The sequence below is a fragment of the Sus scrofa genome, chromosome 14, assembly GCF_000003025.6.
Source record: "Sus scrofa isolate TJ Tabasco breed Duroc chromosome 14, Sscrofa11.1, whole genome shotgun sequence".
In the NCBI taxonomy this organism is placed as follows: Eukaryota; Metazoa; Chordata; class Mammalia; order Artiodactyla; family Suidae; genus Sus; species Sus scrofa.
The window spans coordinates 108,819,690-108,833,617 of NC_010456.5; the positions used below are offsets into that span (position 1 = coordinate 108,819,690).

The window sequence follows — 13,928 nt, forward strand, 5'->3', positions numbered from 1 at the left end:
AGAGGCAGAAGGGATTGGTGAAGGCAGTAAAGTAGGATTCCTGGACTCTGTCCCAAGGCTGGTGGAACAGATGCCTTTGGCCTCCTGCCCGAAGAATCCTAGTTATCTGCTCAGTTCCAATCCCAGGGGGTAAGCCACCCCCTAGCGGGTATCCTCCTTGAAGGGAGATCTCTCCATTGATCCTCTAGATTGGCACCCTCTGAACTGGTGCCTCATTAAGTCGTTTTTGTCTTCCTGATCGCATTTCTGGGATATTTATTATTAATATGTTAAATATTATCATTTGTGACTCTTTGCTAGACACAGCACTAAGTGCTTCCCACGCATCGTCTCATTTATTCCTCACAACAGCGCTTTAAGCGGATATGATATGATTCTTCTTTCAGTTTACAGATGGGGAAAGTGAGGATGAGATGCTGAGTGACCCATTTTAGGTCCCACGGGTAACTAGAAACGGACATACTCAAGGCAGGTTTCTTCCTACTTACGCTTCCTACTCACTACAGAAATGTGAGATGCAGATTGGCCAAGAGAACAGAAATCTTGGATAGAAGCAGAGAGCTGGGGGTGGGGGTGGGGGTGACCAAAGGGACACAGCACCAGCCAGAACTGGGAGCATGGATTAAGACCCAGGTAGAGGGACAAAAAAGAAGAGTGAGAAAAGCCAAGGTTAAGGCTGGAAAAGCTCTCTCTCCCTGGGAGGGCCTGGGCATCAGTATTGGGATGACCAAGCAGAAGGAATGACCAGAGGGGTAACTTCCAAAGGGGGAGTCTTCCAAGGCCCCCCATGTGGGAGCTTGAACAAGGAGGCTTTCCAGGGCAGTTCTTGCTTTGCAGCCCCAGGAGTTTGTAAGCTCCAAGTGCAGCAGTTTTTTCATGCTGGACCTCATCCTAGTCACTGCTCTGGTCACTAAATTCCATCTCTGCCCAGCTGCAGTGGAGGGGGGCAGTGGGGCACTGTGGTTAGAGAACACGATAGGGCACTGGACTGCCTGGGTTCAAGTCCTGCTTTCTTCTCCACTTCTGCCCAAGCTATGACTTTGCACAAATTATTTCTCTGGGTCTCAGTTTCTTCATCTGTCGAATGGAGCTATGAATAGTACCTACATCACATGAAATTAGTACATTAAAACACTTGACCCGCTAAACTTTCACATATGGTAGATAATATAGCCACACACCAGTCCTCTATGTTTCGGTTCATGTCATTCCCAAGGTGCCTTTTCTCTGCCTCTCAAATCCTTCCCACTCTTCAAAGTTGACAAATGCCTAAAATGCACCAAGTATGTGGAGGCCACCAAAGAGTAGTAGGTCAGGTGTGCATGGACTTGGGAGCCAGCCACCCTAGGTTTGAATCCTGGTTCCTGTAACCTTGGGCAAATTGCCTCGTCCCTCAGTTTCCTCTTCAGTAAACAGGGAAGCAATAGTACTGGCCTCATAAGATTGTTACAAGGATATGAGGATTAAGGAGTTAACATTTGGAGTTCCCGTCGTGGCTCAGTGGCTAACAAATCCGACTAGGAACCATGAGGATACAGGTTTGATCCCTGGCCTTGCTCAGTGGGTTAAGGATCCGGCATTGCCATGAGCTGTGGTGTAGGTTGCAGATGAGGCTCAGATCCCGAGTTGCTGTGGCTCTGACGTAGGCTGGCGGCTACAGCTCCGATTAGACCCCTAGCCTGGGAATCTTCATATGCCGAGGGAGCAGCCCAAGAAATGGAAAAAAAAAAAAAAAAAAAAAAAAAAAAAGGAGTTAACATTTGTAAAGCACTCTTTTTTTTTGGCTGCTCCCTCAGCATATGGAAGTTCCTGAGCCAGGGATCCAACCCACTCCTCAGCAGGGACCCAAGCCACTGCAGCGACAATTCGGGAGCCTTAACATGGCTGTGCCACAGGAGAACTCCTGCAAAGCACTTTTAAACACTGTCTGGCACATAGTAGGTGTTTCATGAGTGCATGTTAAAAACTTTTCTACATCTGTCAAAAAGAGGACAGAGCACAATTGCATTGTTAGCTGTGTACGCATAGGGCTTATTTCCACTTCACTTGCTGTGAAGAGCAGAAAACACATCCAGCCTGTCTTTGACCCTAGCCCGACGCCTGACTCATATCTGATGCTCAATAAAGTGGCTAGATTGGGAGTTCCCGTCGTGGCTCAGTGGTTAATGAACCCGACTAGCATCTATGAGGACATGGGTTCGATCCCTGGCCTCGCTCAGTGGGTTAAGGATCTGGCGTTGCTGTAGCTGTGGTGTAGGCCGGCAGCTACAGCTCTGATTCAACTCCTAGCCTGTGAACCTCCACATGCCGCTGGTACAGCCCTAAAGACAAAAAAAGACAAAAAAGGGGGGGGGCTAGATTGAAACAAACCAGGACACAGTGAGATGGGCAGCAGAAAGCTTGCAAATAAGCAGATACTTAAACTGATGACTGAGTGCACAGGAGGGACAGGCAGTGACCCTTCTTCTGGAGCGTTTGATCCGCTTAGGGTTTGCTTCTGCTGGTCCAGGAGGAGGCACTGACTAGAGGCTGTGAGAGATAAACAGGTTGGACAAACGGCCCTATGTTGGATAAAGAGCATGGCTTTCGAGCCAGCAGTCAAAGCGTTTTCTTATGTGTAAAATAAGAGATCAGTGTCCATGGAAATAGAAACAACAACCAATTACTAAGCATCTTCCAGGTAGCTAGGCACCAGCTAAGTATTTATAATGTTCATTTACGAATGAGGCTGAGCGAGGTTAAGCGATCTGCCCAAAGATACAAAGCAAAAAACAAAGTGAAGATTCCAATCCAGGTGTGTTAATCAAACTTTCTGTACAGATGGCAAAGTGATCTGGCCGAGCCTAGAGTAACTCAAATGCCAAAGACCATTTTTTTCACAACGAAGGGCTGATGAATAAGGGCGATACAACACTCCTGCCCGCATCCAAGACCCGCCGCCGCCCAAAAGTACCGAAGCCCTCCGGCGCTTACGTGCGCTCCGTGACTGGGGCGGCGGACGCCTGGCGGGCGGCGGAAGTCGCATGCGCCCTGCCGTCCTTCCCCTCACCCCGGAGCCTGCAGCGCCTGCTTGGGGCGCATGCGTACACCGATGGGCGGAGGGCGGCCCCGAGCGAGTGGAAAGATTTGAGTGAGCAAGTGCGCTGGAGCCTAGCGGTAGGGCGCGAGCGCGCAGGCGCGGCCGGGGGCCTGGCCGAGACTCCGGAATCTCGGTGAGCCCCAGTCTGCGCCGCACCCCGAGTTGCCACCATGGCTGCCTACAAGCTGGTGCTGATCCGGCACGGTGAGAGCGCGTGGAACCTGGAGAACCGCTTCAGCGGCTGGTACGACGCGGACCTGAGCCCGGCGGGGCACGAGGAGGCGAAGCGCGGCGGGCAGGCGCTGCGAGGTGCGGAGCGGGCCGGGGAGGTGGGTGGGAGCTGCGAAGGCCCGAGCGGGCGCGGATGCGTCAGGGCCGCCTGGTTGCCCCCCACCCTCGCTAGAGGGCTGAGACTTTGGGCTTTATCGCTTCAGCCGTTTATGTTGCAGTTGAGAAAATGCGCCCAGGGTAGCGAATCGACTTACTCAAGGTCACCTAGTCTCCCGAGTGTGAGGGGCCGCGCGCCTGAAGAGGACCCTTGCGGCCTCCGCAACACTGCCTTGTGAAATTCTCCCTTTCTAGTCATCATTTAGTAACTCGGGGACGGGCGACTAAATTGGATGCCCAGAATCTTCCAGCGGCTATAACCAAACCTACTCAAGAGGCAGCTGCGGATTCTGGTGAAGCGGCAGGCCACGCGCTTTTCCCGGTTCTGGCGGTGTGATGCGGCACTGGGGTGGGGGTAGGGGTGGGGGTTGCGGGGAGACCAGCACGGTTCCAGATATGAAGACATGCACGTGCTTGTGTGGGATGCTGTTTAGCAGCATTCCACAAATCCTCTGTCCAAAATGCACGCGCAGATGTAATTGAATGAATGAATGAGGGATTTGAGTTGATCCTTTTCATAATCCCATAAAGTATACAGATTTTATTTTTTCCCATTCCTTACTGGCTCTCTTTAATAGCTGGGAAAGTGAGGCTTGAAAGGATGACTTGTTCAAGGTCACCCCTTGTTCCTAGTCTGCTCCCCTGGCCTCTGTTCTGGGGTTGAGTAACAGGTAGGTGTGAGGAACTGGTAGGCTGTTGGCCAGGACGCTGGGCGAAGGTGGCAGTGGCGGTGAGATAAGCTTACCTACCCAGGCTCCCCCCGCCGGGGCAGACAGCTCTCTGTGATTTTGGATCCTTTGTAAGGAAGCATGCCTTGCTGCCAGCATTTCAAAGACTCTCTGGACTGAGGAGGTGTTTCCCCTGATCCTGCCCTGCACCTTCCTAACCACTGGACAAAGCAGTAGCCATTTAAAAGGGTCATTGATGCCTGGTTGATGTGAATCAGGTATTTGGCCCCAGTTTGCTCTCTCTAGCTTCTTGCCTTCACTCCGGATCCTTTAGAAATGAAGCAGAGGGTGGGGAGGTCTGGGAAATGGAATCCTGCTGGGGATGTGTGTGAATGCTTGGGGATGGCCTGGTGTGACCTCATACCAGTTAGGAGCGGCCAGGTTAGGGAATGTGCTGGTAAAGGAGGCCATTTTCTCTCCTGCTGCCTGGCAGGAAGAACTGCATGGGTCTGTGGTTGCTGATGACTAGCCCAGGGCAAAGCAAACTGCAGCTGTCCTTTAAGACTGATCAAATGCCTTAATTTTTAATTGCTCTTAAAATAATACACCCTATATCAGTTTTTAAATACATGTTAGTAGCATTAAAAAAAAATTCCATTTAAATGTTAATGTCAATTATGGACATCATAGATAAATAACTAAGACTAAAACCAAAAACTCTGAATGATGAAAACCTTATGAATAATTTGATAGTGTAAAAGACCTAAACTGAAATGTTACATTCATGAAGGCTTTAAGTATTTTAGGGTTTATAAAACCTTGAATGATTTCAGGAGGAAGCTTGCAAGCAGAGTTTCCCCATGCAGTCCTACTTCTCAGGGAGGGTGGAGACCACATGTACAACATTCGCTAACCCCTGATCGCTGGGAGTGTCTTATACCATGCTTTTGTTTGATGGCCAAGTTAAGGGAAGAGGCTTTATTTAGAGTTCTCAGTTAAGAGTCTTAAGGGGAACTGCTGCTTTCCTCTGGGACCCATTTGTGTATCCAGTGTGCTGCACTCCATTGCAAGTGGAAATAATTGCAGTGAAACAACCAGTAGCTTTTCAGCATGGGAGCTGAGGCTTGCACTGTGGACAGTCACTTCCCAGTGACTCACCCTTTCATTGGGGAGCCATTCCCCCTGTGGCTCAGTGGTTAATGAATCCGACTAGGAACCATGAGGTTGCGAGTTCGGTCCCTGCCCTTGCTCAGTGGGTTAACGATCTGGAGTTGCTGTGAGCTGTGGTGTAGGTTGCAGATGCGGCTCGGATCTCAAGTTGCTGTGGCTCTGGCATAGGCCGGCGGCTACAGCTCCTATTGGACCCCTAGCCTGGGAACCTCCATATGCTGCAGGAGGCGGCCCTAGAAAAGGCAAAAAAGACAAAAAAAAAAAAAGATTAGGGAGGATGTGGTAAGGAAGTCCACTAGGAGTTGTCCTGAGACCCAATGATGAGATCTAAGTCTTTTCCCTGGTGGGTGGTGGTGAGTTTCTGGATGATTAATCCTCCCTTCCCTCATCAGTATAGTTCTTATTGGCCTTATTCTCAGTTGAATGGCTGGCAGGAAAATTCACTTCACATTTCATTAATTACTGTTGGCAACCTCGATATGAAGCAATACACAGGAAAGTTTGTCCTGAATTTCAAAGAGGACCTTGAAGTGTCACGGAAGAAAACAGGCATGTTTTTCTGCCCTGCTCCATAGGGAAAAGGCCATTTCCCCATTAAAGGGGGAGAGAGAATAAATGTTTGTACTGGTTGGGCCAACATAACTCTTGATACCACCCTTCAATAATTTTGTGTGAGAAGAGGTTCATTTCGTTCTTTCTTTCTTTCTTTCTTTTTTTTTTTGTCTTTTTAGGGCCGCACCCATGGCATATGGAGGTTCCCAGGCTAGGGGCCTAATCAGAGCTCTACCTGTCAGTCTACACCACAGCCACAGCAACACCAGATCTGAGCCACGTCTGCGACCTACACCACAGCTCATGGCAACGCTGGATCCTTAACCCACTGAGCAAGGCCAGGGATCGAATCTGCGTCCTCATGGATACTAGTCAGATTCGTTTCCGCTGAGTCACGATGGGAACTCCCATGAGAGATTCATTTCTATTTTTTTTTTTTGAGAGATTCCTTTCTAAATGTATTAGACAGTGCACAGCATTTGCTTTTTCTCCAGTGAGTGGCTTTTTTTAAACTTGGTGTAACAGTTGACATAGATATATTCTTAGGATACAGAGGAATAGGCTGTCACTTTGATAGCACAGAGGAACTGTGGGTGAAGAGATTGTGATGTGATTTCCATACTGTAGGGAAAGTATAATTTCTTGCAACAAATTGGTTTTATCAGCATATTTCTAAGAGGTCTTGCTGTGTCCTGATTGTGTTCAAAATCCCATTTCTCCCAGATCAGAGGTTAAAGAGGACTGAAGTATAGCAGAATTTATCAAACAGAAGTGATAGTTCTAATTAAAATACAAATATCAGCGTTTTTAGAAGTTAGGAAACTGTGGCGATGGAGTTAAGAGGTGGTGGTTATGAGTTGGATATTGGAGTCATATAGCCTAGGTTTTATTTTTATTATTTTTTTTTTAAATTTATGGCCTCGTGGCATATAGAAGTTTCCAGGCCAGGGACTGAATCTGAGCTGCAGCTGAGACCTACGCCCCAGCTCTGGCAATGCTGGATCCTTTTAACCCACTCTCACTATGCCTGGGATAGAACCTGTGCCTCCACAGTGACCTGAGCAGCTGCAGCTGGATTTTTTTTCTTTTTTTAATTTTAATTTGATTTAATTTATTTTTTTGTTTTTTGTTTTTCTTCCCCTCTTTCCTTTCTTTTAGATTTTTTTTTTTTTTTTTTTTTTTTTTTTTTCTTTTTAGGCTAGAAGTTCCCAGGCTAGGGGTGGAATTGAAGCTGCAGCTGCTGGTCTACGCCACAGCCACATCAATGCCAGATCCGAGCCTCATCTGCATCCTACAGCACAGCTCATAGCAACGCTGAATCCTTGACCCACTCAGTGAGGCCAGGGATCGAACCCACGTCCTCATGGATGCTAGTCAAGTTTGTTACCGCTGAGCCAGGACAGCAACTCTGCAGCTGGATTCTTAACCCACTGTGCTACAGTGGGAACTCCACAGTCTGGGTTTTAATCTCATGTAATAGCTGTGGCCTTAGATAATTTGCTTAACTCCTCTACGTTTTTATTTTCCTCATTTGATAAAATGGGTTGTAATGATGTAAACTCACAAGGTTGTTTTGAAGACCAAAACACATACAAAGTGCTTGGTCCAGTGCCGGATAGATGGTAAGCCCTCTATAAATATTAGCTATTCTATTTATTAAGAGATTCCAAGTTTTTAGTCCTTATCTTGAAAGAATTAAAACAAATAAATTCCTAAAATGTGCTTAAGCACAGCATTCTGGGGATGAGGATAAGCAGCACAAATCACAGATTAGCCAGTTGACAGTACGTTTGGGCCTTGGGTTAGATGAATTATTGGGGAACCGAGGGGAACTTTGTTGTGAACTAGTTTTATCTTCCCTGAAGGTAGAATATTGTTTTCTTGCCGAGGTGTACAAAATAGGATATTTAGCTAGTAATTTTCATTTGGGCTGCCTGTATGTGAGATATATATGAGAAAATTCTGGCTCCCAGAGTTCCCATCATGGCTCGATGGTCAGTGAACCTGACTAGTATCCATGAGGATGCAGGTTCAATCCCTGGCCTTGCTCAGTGAGTTAAGGATCCAGCATTGCTGTGAGTTGTGGTGGAGGCTGCAGACGAGGCTTGGATCCCATGCTGCTGTGGCTGTGGCGTAGGCTGGCGGCTACAGCTCCCGATTCAACCCCTAGCCTGGGAACCTCCATATGCCTCAAGTGCAGCCCTAAAGAGACAAAAGACAAAAAAGAAAAAGAAAAAAGAAAGAAAATTCTGGCTCCAGAGTGGACCAGATTAGCTTATCTTTTTTTTTTCTTTTTAATAGTAAAAAATATGTAAAAATTATATTTCCTCATTTGTCAGTACAACAAACACATCAAGTCATTGTTATACCTGATAGTAACAAAACACCACCAGTGATTTAGTTGTACTCTCTTCCATGCTTAGCAATGCTTATATCCTTAAAATAATTTTTTCTTCTTTTTTTAAAATTGGCTTTATTTTACTTTTTTGGCCACCCTGAGCCCATGTGCAGTTCCTGGGCCAGGGATCAGACCAAGCCACAGCTACAACCTGGGCCAGATCCTTTAACCACACTGCACTGGGCCAGGGATTGAACTTGCATCCTGGCACTGCACAGATGCTACTGATTTCATTGTACCACTTGGGGAACTCCTCAAATATTTCTTCTTTCTTTTCTTTTCTTTTTTTTTGTCTTTTTGTCCTTTTTAGGGCCACACCCGCGGCATGTGGAGGTTCCCAGGCTAGGGGTCTAATCAGAGCTACAGCTGCTGGCCTACACCACAGCCACAGCAACGTGGAATCTGAGCCTCATCTGCAACCTACACCACAGCTCATGGCAACGCTGGATCCTTAACCCACTGAGTGAGGCCAGGGATCAAACCCACAACCTCATGGTTCCTAGTCGGATTCGTTTCTGCCGTGCCATGATGGGAACTCCCTCAAATATTTCTTTTCTTTTCTTTTTTTTTGTCTTTTTGCCATTTCTTGGGCTGCTCCCGCAGCATGTGGAGGTTCCCAGGCTAGGAGTCGAATCAGAGCTGTAGCTGCCGGCCATGGCCACGGCCACAGCCACAGCCATAGCAATGTAGGATCTGAGCCGCGTCTGCGACCTACACCACAGCTCATGGCAACGCCGGATCCTTAACCCACTGAGCGAGGCCAGGGATCGAACCCGCAATCTCATGGCTCCTACTTGGACTCGTTAACCACTGAGCCATGATGAGGACTCCCTCCCTCAAATATTTCTTAATCTTGCCATTACTCCTTGGGTGACCTGGGAGCAGTATCCTCCAGATTTGTTCTTTGCGCCCCTTTTGTGATAGCTGCAGTATTCCAGCTTGTCTCTCCTGTGACCGGCTTTTTTCTTTCTGTTCTTGAATTCGTGTTGAACCTCTATCTGTTGTCTAATGCCCTATCCTAAGCCTTCCTAGAACACCGACAAATGGGATAGTCTGATGATTTTCCCCAGGGAACAGAATCCTGTCCTTAGGCTTCCATGGTCCTTACTGGGAACTGTAGTTCATACAAGGTATTTCAACTCCCAAATGCCTACTTTCTGGCACCCTTGATAAACTCTATATTCTCCAGATGCCAAGGTGGAAGCTTATCATTTTGAATTTAAAATTTCCAGATGCTGGCTATGAGTTTGACATCTGCTTCACCTCAGTGCAGAAGAGAGCAATTCGGACCCTCTGGACAGTGCTGGATGCCATTGACCAAATGTGGTTGCCAGTGGTGAGGACCTGGCGCCTTAATGAGCGACACTATGGGGGTCTGACTGGCCTCAATAAGGCAGAAACTGCTGCCAAGCATGGCGAGGCCCAGGTGAAGATCTGGAGGCGCTCCTATGATGTCCCGCCACCTCCGATGGAGCCCGACCATCCCTTCTACAGCAACATCAGTAAGGTAAGGACAAACAGGTTCGGCTCGCTCTACTCAGGACCAGGGGATTAGAATCTGGACTTCACTCTTGTTATTCACTTTTATTCTTATTTTTTATTTTATTTTTTTGTCTTTTTTAGGGCCGTGCCTGTGGCATATGGAGATTCCCAGTCTAGGGGTTTAATTGGAGCTGTAGCCACTGGCATACGCCAGAGCCGCAGCAACTCAGGATCTCAGCAACTCAGGATCTGAGCCGCGTCTGCAACCTACACCACAGCTCACAGCAACGCCGGATTGTTAACCCACTGAGCAAGGCCAGGGACTGAACCCGCAACCTCATGGTTCCTAGTCGGATTAACTAACCACTGAGCAACAACGGGAACTCCTGGACTTCACTCTTTTAGCTTTTATTAGTGTCTGCCTGGACCCACGAATAAAACATGATAAAATAGTTAATTGTAACCCCCCTTTCTAAGGAATGACCTTCATTGGTTAATTTAGTTAATAGTTTGTTGTTTATCTAAAAAGAATTTCTGTATTATATATTTTAACATCTATTCCCACATTAAAAAAAAAAAATCCGGAGTTCCCGTCGTGGCGCAGTGGTTAACGAATCCGACTAGGAACCATGAGGTTGCGGGTTCGGTCCCTGCCCTTGCTCAGTGGGTTAACAATCTGGCGTTGCCGTGGGCTGTGGTGTAGGTTGCAGACGCGGCTCGGATCCCGAGTTGCTGTGGCTCTGGCGCAGGCCAGTGGTTGCAGCTCCGATTCGACCCCTAGCCTGGGAATCTCCATATGCCGCGGGGGCGGCCCAAAGAAATCGCAAAAAGACAAAAAAGAAAAAAAAAATCCATAGTCGATAGGGCCCTCCTTAGCCAATTGCAAGAAAAAGTGAATTGGGAAGAACCTTGTAGCCTACTCCCCTCTTCCTGAGGCATGTTTCTTTTAAACTGTCAGTCTACCCAGTAGTGGTTAATGGAGGTGGGAGGGGCAGGATAATAATTATCCCCTTCCCCAAGCTCTCAGTGCCCTGGTGAGAGACTTTCACCCACCACTTTGATCCCTTAGGGTATGAGGAATAGGTAGAACAGATGCAGGAGTTCCTGTTGTGGCTCAGTGGCTTAAGAACTAGTATCCATGAAGATGTGTGTTCGATCACTGGCCTCACTCAGTGGATTAAGGATCTGGAGTTGCAGTGAGCTGTGGTTTAGGTTGAAGACGAGGCTCAGATCCCACATTGCTGTGACTGGTGTAGGCTGGCACCAGCTCTGATTCAACCCGTAGCCTGGGAACTTTCATGTGTCACAGATGTAGCCCTAATAAGCAAAAAAAAAGAAAGAACGAACAGACGCAACTGCTATTAATTGGTGAGCTTGGATTTTCTGTTACTGTTTAGGATCGCAGATATGCAGACCTCACTGAAGATCAGCTGCCTTCCTGCGAGAGCCTGAAGGACACTATTGCCAGAGCTCTGCCCTTTTGGAATGAAGAAATAGTTCCCCAGATCAAGGAGGGGAAACGGGTACTGATTGCAGCCCATGGCAACAGCCTTCGGGGCATCGTCAAGCATCTGGAGGGTATGTTTTAGAGGGGCCCTCAAAGAGGGGTAAAGCAGAACTGCCACTAATCTGGGACTTAATAGTACAAAGGAGACCTTCAGGAAAGGGCTGTGCATATTGATGGCCTTAGGGGACTGTCCAGATTGTCTCCTAGTAGAAACACACTATCCTTACTTCTTAAAGCATCATCTGCAGGAGCAGAAGTGGCCAGACCCCACTGGGTGCTTTTTCCATAGGCAGAACCTCAGGTCCAACCTCAGACCTGATCTGGAAACTGCATCTATCACCCAGGTTAGTCAGACACACACCACCTTTGAGATGCCCACCTCCAGACGAGGACTGCCAGCTGAAAATGCTGATAACATCTTCCTTAATCACAACCTGTACAACTTCACACATGAAACTCAATTTCCATCTTACTTTGTTTCAGCAGAGGGCCTAGAGGCCCACAAGTGCTGAGTTTTGGGGGGCTGGGTGACATAGGACATTTGAGATAGGTATCGTCCAGCTTCAATGTGGCTTCCAGATCCCACCTGGAGAGAGACTCCTGCGGTACACACCTTTTATCCTCGGGTGATCCATCTATGATAACAAAATTTTATTCTTGTCACATTTATCAGAAAGGGTATCTTGTTTTAACTCCTCTTGAAGTCCTTTGTCACTTGGAAGATGAACAGTAAACCTGGAGGGGTCTGTGGAGTCCGATCTTGCTCGATTGATCATGGGGGTGGGGGTGTATTTTCAGGTCTCTCTGAAGAGGCGATCATGGAGCTGAACCTGCCGACTGGCATTCCCATTGTGTATGAATTGGACAAGAACTTGAAGCCCATCAAGCCCATGCAGTTCCTGGGCGATGAAGAGACCGTGCGTAAAGCCATGGAGGCTGTGGCTGCCCAGGGCAAGGCCAAGAAGTGAGGGCTAGAAGCAGAAGCAGATTACTTTCCCGAGGAGCCCCTTCCCGCCACCCCCCCCATCCCATTCCTTTGCACCTCTCCCCTGCACATGTCACACCGATGACATCTGTAGGCATCTTAAGTTGTAGCTGTAAATGGGGACTACTGGCTCCCACTTTCATTTTAGCTATTTTATCTCTTGCACCCACTCCCTTCATAAAGCGTAGTCAGAACAGCACCTCTGGGGCATGGCCCTCAGTCCAGGCCAAGGGAAGACTTATCCAAGAGTGTTGAGAGGTAGGAACTGGGGGGTTTGCCAGTTTGTTTATTACTAAGGACCTGAGTAGGGGATAGGGAGGAACCATGAAGGTGTGACCAATGGGGAGAAGCAAGAGAGCCTATTTATGTTTTCAGGAGGCAGCTGGGCACTGTTCTATTCAGGTGACTAGGGGGCTCTAGTCATTCCAGTGGAAGATGAATATAACCTGCATGGTGATTCAAACAGACATTTCCTCCCTTACTCCAAAAGATTGGGATCAATCCTGAATGTTTGTGTGTTGCATTTACTTTTACAAAAAAAATTATATATATATATATATATAAATACAAAAAAAAACCCCTTGTGGGGTTTTTAGTGGCGGTTGAAATATTCCCACATGTGGTCATCAGAAAATAAGCCATTCCTTATACCATCACAGGATAAACTTGACTCCTAAGAGGTCAGAGTTCATCCTGCTGTGTGTTTTAGAATCCCTCCCCTGCCTTATTGTTTTATGGCAGTGGAATGCCTCTTGATCACGTCTAAGTGTGACTTTCACTGTGCCTGAGTTCTGAATCATGTCCAGTTGCTTAGCTCATCATTTGGGCTAGGTACTCATTTGAGCATAACTGTACTAAATCTTTTTTCCAGATCAGTATAATAAAGGAGTGATGTGCAATATCTTCTGTGTGGGGTCTTGTCTGAGGAAATCGGCACGAACATTCAACTTGGAAAGTCTCCCATTACCCAAGTCTTAAGTGACAGATTAAGAGCTTTAGGATGACCTGTCACAACTGACATAGCCTGTCCAAATACTGTGCCCCTCAGGTTGGAGAGCTGAACTCTCTTCCTATTGCCTCTTTATAGCTCTTGCTTAGTGGTGCTGATTCCTGAACACTGGAAAATTAAATTCTGAAACTCCACTATGCCCTTTTATTTTTATTTTTTTGGTCTTTTTAGGGCTGTACCCAAGGCATATGGAAGTTCCCAGGCTAGGGGTTGAATCGGAGCTGCATCTGCCAAGCCACAGCAATGCAGGATCTAAGCCGTATATGAGACCTACACCACAGCTCATGGAAGCACTGGATCCTTAACCCACTGAAACCCGCACCCTCATGGATACTAGTTGGATTGTTATTGCTGAGCCATGACAGGAAGTCCCATTATGCCTTCTTTAGAGTACGGTAAAGGCTTGTTAACTAGATTTTAAAAAGCTAATCTGGAGTTCCTGCCGTGGCCCAATGGCATCTATCTCTGTGGTGCCAGGATACAGGTTTGATCCCTGGCCCAGCAGGGTGGGTTAAAGGATCTGGCGTTGGAGTTCCCATCGTGGCTCAGTGGTTAACGAATCCGACTAGGAACCATGAGGTTGCAGGTTCGATCCCTGGCCTTGCTCAGTGGGTTAAGGATCTGGCGTTGCCACGAGCTGTGGTGTAGGTCGCAGACTCGGCTCAGATTCCATGTTGCTGTGGCTGTGGCG

At 47.6% G+C, this 13,928-nt stretch overlaps 1 protein-coding gene across 1 annotated transcript; it reads left to right on the forward strand.

Moving 5' to 3' along the window:
* PGAM1 (phosphoglycerate mutase 1) lies at positions 3,093–13,129 on the forward strand. Its single transcript, XM_003483535.4, has 4 exons — positions 3,093–3,388; positions 9,487–9,761; positions 11,134–11,314; positions 12,042–13,129. Exons 1-4 carry the CDS (start codon positions 3,250–3,252, stop codon positions 12,209–12,211), a joined length of 765 nt encoding a protein of 254 aa, XP_003483583.1. The 5' UTR covers positions 3,093–3,249; the 3' UTR covers positions 12,212–13,129.

Coding starts and splice junctions, on each gene's coding strand:
- PGAM1 (XM_003483535.4), top strand. CDS start 3,250: ATGGCTGCCTACAAGCTGGTGCTGATCCGGCACGGTGAGAGCGCGTGG. Junction 3,389..9,486: donor CGGCGGGCAGGCGCTGCGAG/GTGCGGAGCGGG, acceptor TAAAATTTCCAG/ATGCTGGCTATGAGTTTGAC. Junction 11,315..12,041: donor CATCGTCAAGCATCTGGAGG/GTATGTTTTAGA, acceptor GTGTATTTTCAG/GTCTCTCTGAAGAGGCGATC.